The 12,601-nt window shown below is 51.2% G+C and overlaps 1 protein-coding gene across 5 annotated transcripts; it reads right to left on the bottom strand.

Moving 5' to 3' along the window:
- Positions 1-104: 104 nt before the first annotated feature.
- PLA2G3 (phospholipase A2 group III) lies at positions 105-5,477 on the bottom strand. 5 transcript variants are annotated; one of them, XM_019643038.1, is made up of 8 exons: positions 4,853-5,477; positions 3,738-3,870; positions 3,346-3,480; positions 2,741-3,048; positions 1,932-2,061; positions 1,685-1,801; positions 969-1,048; positions 105-606 (listed from the first exon to the last, which is right to left on the bottom strand). In XM_019643038.1, the coding sequence occupies exons 1-8, from the start codon at positions 5,352-5,354 to the stop codon at positions 413-415; spliced, it is 1,599 nt and encodes a 532-aa protein (XP_019498583.1). In that variant the 5' UTR covers positions 5,355-5,477; the 3' UTR covers positions 105-412. The 5 variants fall into 5 exon arrangements, 4 of the variants coding, with proteins under 4 accessions (XP_019498583.1, XP_019498584.1, XP_019498585.1 ...); XR_002124039.1 differs by having other exon boundaries at positions 516-606; positions 969-1,169; XM_019643039.1 differs by having other exon boundaries at positions 515-1,048.
- Between the last annotated feature and the right edge of the window lie 7,124 nt (positions 5,478-12,601).

Genomic DNA, 12,601 nt, shown 5'->3' with positions numbered 1-12,601 from the left:
AGCAGCCCAGCTCCAGGTTGAGCTGTTGTTCAGCATCTTAGCTGTGGAGGGCAGTGTCACTGGCCCTCATATGTGGGATCCAAACTGGGGCCCTCTGGCGTCCCAAGCCAGCTCTTAACCAACGTGCCACTCGGCCGGTCCTAAACTCCCCTTTTTTAAGGAAGAAACAAAGGCTCAGAGTTGGGGAGTGATGTCTCTTGCTCAGGGGCACAGGGGAGATGTGCAATTAGGCTTAGGGCAGAAAGAGTAGGCCAGGGCTGGGCCAGGAAGGTCACAGCAGCTGTTAAGAAGGGATCTCCTGGGGAGGAAGAGTGTTGGGAAGTCTTTCTCTATTGCCCCCCCAACCCCTGTCCTGGATTCAGACACAGGCACTTCTGTGGCATCACTCATTCCCTACCTGCTGCCCCAGGCCTTAGCAAACAGGTGTTTGGGCTCCCTTGGGCAGGACATTTAGACATGTATTCAGTTTGCAACATGGACTTACGTGCACTTCCTCCTGGCACCTCCTAGGGCTGCTGCAATCAGTTACCCCCTCCCAGTTACCATCTGGAGTGAAGTTCCCCGACAAGGTCCAAGCCCAGGGCGTTAGAATGAGCCTCCTGACCACTGCATTTAAGCACAGAGGGGTGTGTCATCAGCCCAAGATCACCCAGCACAGCAGGAGACATGGGCTAACATTGGGCCTTGGTCCTCCTCTCCCCAATCCAGCCTCCTGGCTGTCCACAAAAGCCTGTGACATGCTTCAGTCTAACACAAGAAGAGATCAAGACCCCCAGGGCCTAGAAAAGCCAGGGGCAAGGTGCCGTCTGGTGGCCAGAAAAGCTGGAACTGAGGTCACTGGTGCCAAGATTTCTGCTGCTCTTTGGGTCCTTGGGCTGCCTGGGTCAACTGCAGGCACCAGTCATAAAATGACATGGGGGCCCTTGGGTGCTCGGAAGGCCATGCCTTCTCCTCATTTGTGCCTGTACCCCAGAGCTGGAGTCTCCTCTGCTGAAGTCGCCGCAAGTGCTTAGCTGACACCTTGATGGCCCTAGGGCCCCTGGAACAGCTGTGAGGAGAGAAAAGTGGAGCAGGTGGTCATGGCTGCCAAGGATGCCACTCTCCTCTGCAGACAGGGGGATGGAGACCCAGGGAGGAGCAGGGCTGGGGTCAGGGAAGGCTGGTTGCACCTAGAAGGAGACAGAATAAACCTGGGCTGACTCCTGGAGGCCCGGGTTCTGCCACTGGCTGGCTGCCTATAGACAATTGGGCCAGTCTGGGCCTGTTTCCTCACCTGTGAAATAGGAAAAGTAACAAGGGGCTGGCTTTGAGAATCAAAACTGAAATGAGATTGTGAGTTAAGAAAGCATTTTACTACATGACCACAGGCTTTGAGCTGTGTATGTTACACATGCCATTTCCTTGGCTTCTACAACCATTTTACAGGTAAGGAAATAGAGGCACAGAGAGGTGACTCAACTTGCAAGGTCACATAGGATGTAAATGACAGAATCAAGATGCAACTCACATGGGCCAACTGCAGAGCTGAACCCAGGGCACCAGTGGGTAGGGAGATGACAATGGAGCTCAGAGGTCCCTGATCCCTGCCTGGATCTGCTCTGCCCAGGCACACAAAGGAGGGGGGCATATATAGCCCACCCATTGAGAAAAATCCTCAAATCCTCCTGGCTTTGCCATCACTTACCCTGGGGGCTCAGCACAGTCCAATGAAGGGGTCAGCTTGAAGCAGGTCATGCCCAGCAGTTCCCAAAGCATGTTGGTGCCCACAGGTGGGCTGTGGAGCCTCAGGAAGTGTGCCAGTCTGATGGCAGAGGCAGGCTTAGGCTAGGGCAGAGGCAGGCTTAGGCTAGGGCAGAGCCTCACCAGCCAGGTGCCCCTTTTCAGTGCCTGGCAGTAGGCAGCCCACCCCCAAGGGTCCAAGCAGGCCTCACCGGCGTGTGCAGTTGCAGTGGAAGAGGGGCTCTTGGGCACTATTGAGCAGCTGGAATTTGGTCTCCTGGGGCCCAATCTTGTGCTCACACTGGTCCAGGTGGCGGAAGCTGTGACAGGCCTGGTGGGCTCCTGGGGGCGGGTATGGTGGTGAGGGGAGCCCAGTTCCCCAGAGAGGCCCCACTGATGCCCACTGCTATCGAGAAGAAACAGCAGCACATGTGCTTGGTCACACACACACACAGACTCTTCCATCTCATCATGCTTTTGTTCCCTCAGAGTGCCACACACATGGGACACACACCCACACACACATCAGTGCTACAGTTGTGGAGGTCCAGAGTGCTGAAGGTGGCCAGGAAAGGCTTCCTGGAGGCAGAGGCTGCTAAGCTGGGGCTGGGAGAGCGAAAGAGGAGGGGAGAGTGCTCCAAGCAGAAGGAACAGCATGTGCAAAGGCCCAGAGGTGGGAGAGAGCAAGGTGCTTTTGAAGAACCAATGAATTTTATGAAACTGGAGTTTCAACTGGGGAGTAGAGTTTGTGGGACCAGTGCCTGAGGGCCCCTGGGTATTGGGACATCGTCAGCCTAGGTAAGAGGAGCCATGGTGGGGATTCTGAGGGGAGTGACATGGTCAAGTTTGGGGCTTACAAAAATCCCTCTGGCTGCAGCATGATCTGATGGAAGAAGGTAGAAGACCCTGGGAGGAGTTTGAAGTCAGAAAGGAAGCAACACAGGGCCCCTACCCACCACATGCAGAGAGACAGGGAAATCTCCTCACGTCAGGAACCCCCAAGGTTAGGTTCTGAGCTCACCTTGAGGTTTTAGGTCACCTTGTGATCCCTGGAGGCCTGGATGGGTGACCTCTAGCTGGGCTGTGGGGACCATATCAGTCCTGGGAAAGGCCACGGGGACCTGGAGGGCTGTGGCATTGGCTTTGCTGGGGTGCTGGGACCCTTTCATCTGTGATAGCCACTTCTGGGGGTGCTGTTTCTGTCTCAGCTTGCTGGAGGCTGGGTTCCTGGGGCTTGGTGTCAGGGGGATGACCAGGGAGCTCCAGGAGGCATTGTAGAGGGTCTTAGGCTGGAGGCGGGCGAGGGGTATGGAGCCATACGTTCTACACCTGGGAGGTGGCAATTGGTGGCAACTGGTAACCCAAACTCCCTCCACCCAGAAGCCCCCCTCCCCTGAGCTCATCTCCATGGCAACCAAGGCTCTGTCAGTCCTATCCTTCATCCCACTGGGTTGTGGGGCATCTAGGGAGGTTCTGCATCCTGGGAGCCCCAAAGGAGAGGAGAAGACAGGAAGGATGGGGTTTTATTCCCTGGAGGACAGGCATACAGATAAGTCTCCCTCTCTAGGCTTGGAGCCTGGGCTCCCCCTCTGGCTGGGAAAAGGGTTGAAGGGGGCAGTTACATACCCGCCCCACCAGTACCACGACACACACGCCTCTTGTTCCTCCAACACGAAGCAGGGGATCTCCAACACGTTGAAGAAAACCACACCCACGATGTTGGAGATGGAGTCCCGCTGGTTCTGCAGGCATTGCTGGAACCTGCCCCAGACCCGGCACTCAGGTCCCTGGACCACACAGGGCCACCTGGCTCCTCCTCGAGCCCACCCAGTAACTACCAGCCAGGTGGTTTGGAGTCTAAACATCCCTTTTCCTCTCAGGCCTCAGCTTTTCCACCTGCACAGTGGGCTCCAAGCTGGCTGATTCTTTAGGATTTTCTAGAATCTCAGTCTCTGCACCAAGCAACGGGTAACCCCAACCATACCCCTGCACCTGCAAACCCCATGCCCACTGCCAACCTGGCATCACAGTCACAGTGGGAAATGGTATGGAATCGGTAGTTTCGGATGCCATAGTTGTACTGGAAAGGTGAGATGCTCTGTGGGCAGAGGTCGTGTTCCCGGCAGCAGAGATCAGGACCCTGGAAGACCCCTGTAGGGAGCAGAGCAGACACCAGCTCAGCAGGGGCCTGGGCACCACACACCAATGATGCCTTCCTGATATTAGGAGCAGAGACCTGGTTCTCACCCCAGTCCTCACACAAATGCCCCGGGTGGTCTCAGGCCAGTCACTCTCCCTCTGTGGGACTCTCATAATTTCAAAGCTTAGAGAGAGCACCCAGGCGCAGACTCTGTTGGGCAACTTCAAGTGCTGGGCAGCCTGCTCAGGAGCCCTTGACCATAGAAACGACTTTCTGAGAGGAGCTCTGGAGGCAGACCCAAACTCTCACACAAATATAACTCTGAGGTCATAAATGTGGATGGAATGGAATGGCAAACAGGCAGGGTGCAACATTTCTCTCTGACATGATGAGGCATTGTCAGAATGTCAACCTGCTCCAACTCAGGTGCCAAATCCTCCCCCAACCCTCCACGCATATGCACAGACTGCTGTGCTGAGAGTGCAAAAAAGCCATCCATGTTTTTCACCATCTGAGCAATACAGCCTTTTACTGAGCATTTTCCAAGTGACTGGCATTTCCCACACCCAAGCTCACAGCAGCAAGGGAGGTGTCATTTTCATTGTCCTGGTAAACAGGTTCAGAGAGGTTGGATATGCTAAACTGGATATTTGAACTCAGGCCTTTAGGTCTTGGCATCTATTCCATGGGCACTCTATGCCCATAAAGCCTCCACTTGGGTAATAGCTTTTTGGCTCAGCCGACCCTGGATCCACCCCAGCCTCCCCGCTCCCTTGGATGATGATTAACGAGGACTTCCAGGTGTGGGTAGGACCTTTGCCATCTATGACCGTATTTAAACATCCCATGATGAGACTTAGGGTAACCCACATATTACAGATAAGAACATTGAGATTCAGAGTGGGTAAGTCACCTCCCAAGGACACACAGCCTGGGAAAGTGGAGGCCAGGGTGAAAATCAGCACTCGCCCAGTCCATACCCGAATGGCTCACCTAGCTCCGAGGAGTTCCTGGCAGAGTCCCCGACTCCACACCACAGCGTGCCAGGCATGGTCCAGCCTCTCTTTCTCCGCGTGTGCCCTACACCAGGTGCTCCACTCTGCCCTGCTGCACGCTTCCCCCTTGCCCCTGCTGGGCTCTCATCAGGCCCTCGGCAGGCCTCCCACTGACTCTGAAGGGTGAGCAGGGCTCTCTGCAGCTGAGGTCCAGGGGTATGGATGAAGGAGCCCTGGGTGATCTCACCGGCACAGAGGGCACTGAAGGCTGCAGTGAGCTCTGGCTCATCCTGCTGACTACATGCCTGCAGCCTCCCGTGCCCATCCCAGTGAGCATGGAACAGGGCCAGTCCCTGGGCATCCTTGCCCAGGAAGCTCAGGGACTCCAGGGGGCTGCCAGAGACAGGACTGGCTAAGTGGCAGGAGGTGCTGTCCCAGCGGAGGGCAGGAAACCCCCCCAGAGCCACCCCCAGGAAGCTCAGCACCCCCAGAACCCTCATTCCTCCCTGGCACAGCCCAGTCAGACAAAGCCTTGGGGACACCTACCCCACGAGGCAGCAGCTCAGAAGTTGAGCAGAAACAGTGCCCAGCAGACCCAGTGCAGAGGGGCCAATGAGTGGAGCTTTGGGAGGAGTAGGAAGGAGGCTGGAGTATGGGGTGATCTCAAGCTTGTAATTGAATCCACCGGCTGGTCAGGCCGCTGATTGGCTGAGGAGTGCACTTGTGGGGCCCACGCCCCCACTCACCCTGTTTTTCTCATCATGATGTCCAGTCACCTGCTGGCAGCCTCACTTGGATGGGGACTGTGAGAGCCAAAGCCCTGGGCCCTGTGGGGGGGTGGGGGGGGCGAGTCTGTATCTTCCTTCCTGGGAAAGGAAGAGGGTTCAGAGGCTTCGAGAGGCTTCTAGAACTTGCGCTCATCCCTCCACCCCAGTGGTGGCAGCACATCCCCCTCCACGAAACTGGCAGGGGGCCCTGGGCCTCTGCCAGGATTGAGTGAAGATGGTGAGGGCAGGGCTGGGGCTCTGTGGCCATCCCCCCTAGGAGCTTATGGGAAAGGGAGGGTTTCTGGGAAAGGGGGCAGTTATCCCTTGGCCACCTCTGATGCTCCCCGCAAGTCCTGGCTCTTAGAAAGGCTCTTGGCATACCCAGGGGATAATGCCTCAGAGCTCCCCACTTCCTGGGACTCCAAGCACAGGCCTAGCTTAGCAGCCACCCTCCTGGTCTGATAAATGGTGGGTGGAGACACAACCAGAGAAGGCCTTGAGAACAACATGGAACAGAACTTATGCTCTGGGCTTGAAGGGACTATGGTCCCCAGAGGAGCAAATGGTGGCCTAGGAGGCTAGATCTGCAGCTACTTCCATCCCTAGATTATAGCCGCCTGGGGGACACAGCAGGCATCGTGTCCCCCAAGAGACAGGGTCTATCCATTAGGAAGGGGCTATACCCTGTACATGTGCCTCAGTCCCAAAGCCAATGAATGTATCATTCAGCATCCAACCATCCTGGGAAGCCGGGGTGCTTCCACCCATAGTACAGATAAAGAAACTGAGGCTCAGTGAGGATATGGCAACCTCCGGTGGCAGTCAGGCCCCAGTCGGGGAGGGGTTAGAGGCTGGGAGTGCAGCTCTTGAGGGGCTTTGTTGGAAGATCAGGGTCGGCTGGGACACTGACACCAACATCCCCTACAATCTCTGTTCAAGTCTCTCCCAGGAGAATGAGCCCCAGTGAGGAAGAGCCAGGAGCAGAACTAGAGAAGGGAAGTTTACCACATAGAGGAAGGAGAAGGGAGCTGCAGGGTGTGCAGGCCCATCCCTGTGGTTTCAGGACCAACCTGGGCCGATAGCCCAAAAGGTCACAGCTAAGAACAATGAAGAGAAGGGGGGAAGCGTGGGGGTAGTCCAGGAGCCAAGTTCCCTCTCTCCAGAGGTTGGGTGAGAGGGTGTGGAGTGCAGCAAGTGGTATTAGGAAGGGTAGGGAGACCTGGGGTTCCCAAAGGCAAGGACATAACTGAACAAAGGTGGGTCCCTCTGCGAAGAATTTCAGTGTTTAGAAGCCATCATTCTGGTACCCTTTTCCAAGTTATAGAAACTGCCACCCTGCCTCCCTCTTCTAAATTATAGAGCCCTTTCCTGCCTATCACCCAGATAGGCTGGAGGGTGCCATGGCAGGAACCCAACTTTCAAGGTCAGACAGACCTATTTTGGGTCTTATCACGGTGTGATCTTAGGCTTGGAAGTCTTAACTTCTCTGAGCCTCAGTTTCCTCATCTGTGTGATGGGCATAATCACAATAATCATTTCACAGGATATTGGGGAAGACTCTCAGCACAGTAACTGTTATCCAAAACACATCATTAAAGTCTCAGGACACCCCCTGTCAGAAAGCAGTTTACCCAGGAGAAAGCAAATCCCAAAGTTTTCAGGCCACAGTCTCCACAATTGCGAGGCCACTGTTTGGCTATGTGATTTGGGGCTTGTCCCTGCCCCTCTTTGGGCCTCAGTTTCCTCCTCTGTTCAATGAGGGGTACAGTGGAGTTGACCTTGAGGTGTCTTCCTGTCTGGGCTCGAAAGGGAGGCAGGCTGGGGCCTGCCCAGGCCTCGAGGGACGGTGTCACTGAGTTTTCCCTTCAGATTCCACCCAGTGGCCACGTCAGTCAACCTACAAGACAGGCTCTGGAGCCCTGCCTTCCACCAGGGTGCCCCTCAGAGGCCTTAGAGCCGAGGATGACAGGAGCCAAATCAGCAAGACAGGACAGGACAGTCTGGGTCCTGCAGACAAGTGGGAGAAAGGCTTTACTCTAGGCACCCCTATCTGGGGTGGGGCAGAATGCACAGTGGATGCCAGTAGGGAGTGAGGGGGTCTGTGGGAGAAGGCTTATCCCCCTCCCTCCCTGTCTGATTGTTTATCCCTGTCTCCCTCCATCAGTCCCCATCACTCTTCGTCACCTTTTGGCTTCTTTCTCACCCCTCTCTGTCTCTAGGTCTCTTTCCCTCTCTGACTCTGATTTTCATAACTTCTTTCTATCTCCCCCATCCCTTCCTCTCTCCATCTTTCTCTCTCTGACTCTCACTCACCATCTTATTTTATTTCTCCATTTCTTTCTTATCTTTCTCTTTCACTCTTCTCTTTATAATTTCTTTTTACCACCCCTTCCTCTGTTTCATTCCCTGTCTATCTCCCTACCTTTCACTTTTCCTGTCCTTCTATCTCTATGAGTATCTCACTATGTTCTCTCCCTATTCTTTTTTTCCCCATTTCTCTCTTAATTTTTCTTCCTCCCTCCCTCATCTTCTCTCCTCTCTCTGTTTTCTCTCTTTCTGTTTCTTTGTGTCTTCTGGTTCCCCTTCCTCTCTCTCTCTCTCTCTCTCTCTTCTCTCTCTCTCTCTCTCTCTNTCTCTATGAGTATCTCACTATGTTCTCTCCCTATTCTTTTTTTCCCCATTTCTCTCTTAATTTTTCTTCCTCCCTCCCTCATCTTCTCTCCTCTCCTCTCTCCCTCTCTCTCTCTCTCTCTCTCTCTCTCTCTCTCTCTTTCTCTCTTTCTCTCTCTCTCTCTCTCCCCCCTTTATCTCTTATGTTTTTCTCTAGGGTGTGTGTGTGTGTGTGTGTGTGTGTGTGTGTGTGTGTCTGTGTGTGTGTGTCTGTGTGTGTGTGTACAATTCTTCTCTCTTTCTTCCTTCTCTGTCTGCTCTCCCCCTCCACACCCTGGCCCCAGACCCAGGACCTGGCATGCCTAGCTCTTTCCTGTTCACATTTTCACAGCCGGGACCTCATCTGTTGCTCACAACCCCAGCCCCTCCCTGGGGGGAGAGGCAGGGCAAGGCTCCTCATCCAATTGTCCAGATAGATGGATTGAGGCCCTAGAAGAGAAGTGACTTGCCAGGGGTCACAGAGCAGATAAAGAGAGAAACCAGATCAGACTTGCTCTGGTGTGTAGGGAGGGCCTCCCCTGGCCCCGGGAAACTCTCAGCTTCCCCACAGGGCCTTCCTTCCCATGGCCTGGAGGGTGCCCTCTCTATACCCCTTGGAACTGGTACTCCCAGCCCCACTTGAAGGGCTCTCTGTACTAGGAGAACAATAGGGGCAGTGCCTAGCTCCAGAACATTCTGCATTCATTCAAAACCAAATAGTTACTGAGTGTCTATTATGTGCCAGGCACAGGACAAGGTCCTAGACTGAGAAAAGAGGGGATAGGGGACAGAGCATGCCCAAGATGGGGGATGGAGGGAAAACTCATCCCCTGGGAGTAAGGAGTCTGACAGCCCAGAGGAGCCAGGGCCTGGGTATCAGCTGGGTCCTCTAGGAAGCCTCCACCAAGACTGACTTAGAAGTGCAAGAGATTTGTTGGAGGAAGTGCCTGTGAAAGATAACGAGGGAGGGAACCGGAGTGGGTGGGGAAAGCCTTCAGACTATGCTGCAGGTCTGACATCTGTGGGGTGAGAGGAGAAGGAAAGGAGAGCTGGGTAAGAGGCTCACAATGCAGTGTCACTCTGAGAAAGTCTCAGCCAGCCAACAGAGAGAGCTGGTGCAAACATTGCCCATAGAAAAGCCCCAGTGGGCAGAAAAGGTCAGGCCCGAGTGCCCGGGGCTGAGCCCAGTCATTGGTTGGCGTCTGCCCAGGAAGACAATGACACCTGCTCCGGTGCTGCTGCAGATACTGATGGCTGCCACACCTGGGAACTTACCCACCCATTTGGCTGGGGCCGCATCCCCTGCAGACCAGAAGGGAAAACCCAATTGGGGAGATGGGGTCTGGCATCTGGGGCAAAAGCCTAGAAGGCAGTCTTTTTCCAGGAGATGCCAGGGCTAAGGACTAGGAATCTGTGGGCACAGGACCAACCCCATAAGATTTCCAGATAGGAGTTGAGCCCCTATCACACTGGCATAAACAAAGCACAGCCCCAGGTGTGAGGGAACAAACAAGGAGACCAAACTGTTCTAAAACTAGACATCTTAGTAGATAGAAACATATTAGATTCAATTCAATGCCTTATTAAAACCAGGAATAGAAGAAAGAGAGAGTGAGGATGAGAGTCAGAGACTACAGAACCCATTCTTTCTAATTGAGATTAGAAGCTCTGGTGGTTTAAAGCTCTGGTGGTTAAAAACTGAAATTAGAAGCACTGGTGTACAAATTATTTGATACTCATTTCAAATGGTGGAGGCTATTCCTCTTCAGTGTGAGCTGCACTTAGACACTTGCTTCTAACAAATCAAATGTGGCAGAAGTGACATAACTTCTGAGACTAAGTCATATAAAGCATTGTGCCTTCTTTCTTGCTCTCTCTCTGATCACTCACTCTAGGGAAGCCAGTTGACATGTCATGAGGACACTCAAGCAGCCCTGTAAAAAGGCCCACATGGTGAGGAAGAGAGGCCTCCTGTCAACAGCCATATGAGTGAGCTAGCCACTGGGAAACAGATCCCTAAGCCCCAATCAAGCCTTCAGATGAGTACAGGATCCCCTGAACTTTTGTTTTTTGGTAACAATTTTATTAAGATATAATTCACATATCTCACCATTCACCCATTTATTTATTATTATTTATTTTTAGTTTCAAGTGTACAAAACAATGTAATAGTTAGACATTTACACCCCTTACAAAGTGATAACTCCCCCATCCTTCTACCCTTCTGACATCGATTATAGCTGTTACAATTCCATTGACTATATTCCCTATGCTGTATTCCACCTCCCATGACCACATGTGTGTGAGTGTGTGTGTGTGTGTGTATACACACACATAGATATAGTATATATGGTATATGTATATATGGTATGTATATATATATATGTATATTTAATTACAGTTGACATTCAATATTATTCAACTTCAGCTTCAGGTGTATAGTGCAGTGGTTAGGCATCTACAACCAGTCACCCATTTAATGTGTACAATTTAGTGGTTTTACTTATGTTCGTAGTTGTACATACATCACCACTACCTAATTCCAGAACATTTTCATTCCAAAAAGAAATCTTGTAACCAGTAACAGTCATTCTGCCTTCCTCTCTCCTCCCTTAGCCCTGAGTAGCCACTAAGCTATTTTATGTTTCCATAGAGTTGCTTATTCTGTACATTTCATACAAATGAAATCATACACTATATGTCTTTTGTGACTAATTTCTTTCACTTAGCGTAATGTTTTCAAGGTGCATCTGTGTGCATGCTTCAGTACTTCATTCCTTTTATATGACTGGATAATATTCCATTGTATGGATACACCACATTTTGTTTATCCATTCATCAGCTGATGGATATGTGGATTGTTTCCACTTTGGGGCTATCATGAATAATTCTTGGTCGGCCGAGTGGCGCGATGGTTAAGAACTGGCTTGGGATGCCAGAGGGCCCCGGTTCGGATCCCACATATGAGGGCCAGTGACACTGCCCTCTACAGCTAAGATGCTAAACAACAGCTCAACCTGGAGCTGGGCTGCCGTGAGTCGCCGGCTCTGGCGTAGGCTGCAGCCCCTGTGGCAGTGGGTTGCCATGGGCTACCGTATGTAGCCAGCAGCCAGCGTGAGCGGCCAGCAGCCGCAGTGAGCAGCCATCCAGAAGTCAGAGATTGATCTGCCTCACCCAGGAAGAGCACAATGATGGTGCCAACTTGGGCCAGTGAAGCAACATCCTCTACAATTAGACTGAAAAACAAAACAAAACAAAACAAAAATAATAATAATAATAATTCTTCTATGAACATTCATGTAAAAGTTTTTGTGTGAACATATTTTTTTATTTCTCTTGGGCACATACCTAGGAATGGAATTGCTGGGTCATGTGATACCTCTATCTTTAACCATTTGAGGAACTGCCAGACCGTTTCCAAAGTGCTACATCATTGTATAGTCTCACCAGCAGTGCATGAGAATTCTGTTTCTCCACATCTTTGCCAAAATTTGTTGTTATTTGTCTTATAGCCATTCTAGTGAGTATGAAGTGGCATCTCATTGTGGTTTTTGTTGTATTTCTCTGTTGTTTAATCATGTTGAGCGTCTTTTCTTATACTTATTGGTCATTTGCATATTTTCTTTTAAGAAATCTGGCAGACATCTTTACTGTAACCTTGTGAGACCCTGAGCCAGAGCCACTCAACTAAGCTACTCTTGAATTTCTAACCTTCAGAAATTATGTGAGATAATATTGGGTTGTCATAAAAGTCATGACGCATTTTTGCAATGAAAACCAGAAAAAATACGTCATGACTTTTCTGACAACCCAATAAATGTCTATTGTTTTGATACAAACATTTTGAGATATTTATTACACAATAATAAATAACTAACACAGTGCAATCAGAAACACATCATGGGTGACTACTATTAATGCAACTGAAATCCCCAGCCAATGCAATAACACAAGAAAAAGGAATAAAAACTGTCAAGTTTGGAAAGGAAAAAAAAGAACTGTCATTGTTCTACCTAGGAACGCCAGGTGTATCCAATACCTGCGGTGGGACAAGTAGTGCAGTGGAATGACAGACCCAGATTTGAGTTCTTCCTTTTCACTTACTTTCTGTGTGATCTTGGGCAAGTCCTTTTGCCTCTTTGGGTCTCATTGGTAAAATGGAGAAAAGAATAGTACATATCCATGAGGATTAATGTGAGTGTATTTAAAGTGATTCAGTGACTGACAAGAGTAGTCTTTGACTACTGTATGTCAATGAAATCTCCATTTAGGAGGGTATTTGAAGGCAGGAGTCAGGCAGGATTACAACGTCACTGATTTGATGCCTAGTT

Source organism: Hipposideros armiger, unplaced genomic scaffold (genome assembly GCF_001890085.2).
Source record: "Hipposideros armiger isolate ML-2016 unplaced genomic scaffold, ASM189008v1 scaffold_75, whole genome shotgun sequence".
NCBI lineage: Eukaryota > Metazoa > Chordata > Mammalia > Chiroptera > Hipposideridae > Hipposideros > Hipposideros armiger.
The sequence above is the reverse complement of the archived record's forward strand: the minus strand, read 5'-3'. Positions and strand labels throughout refer to the sequence as shown.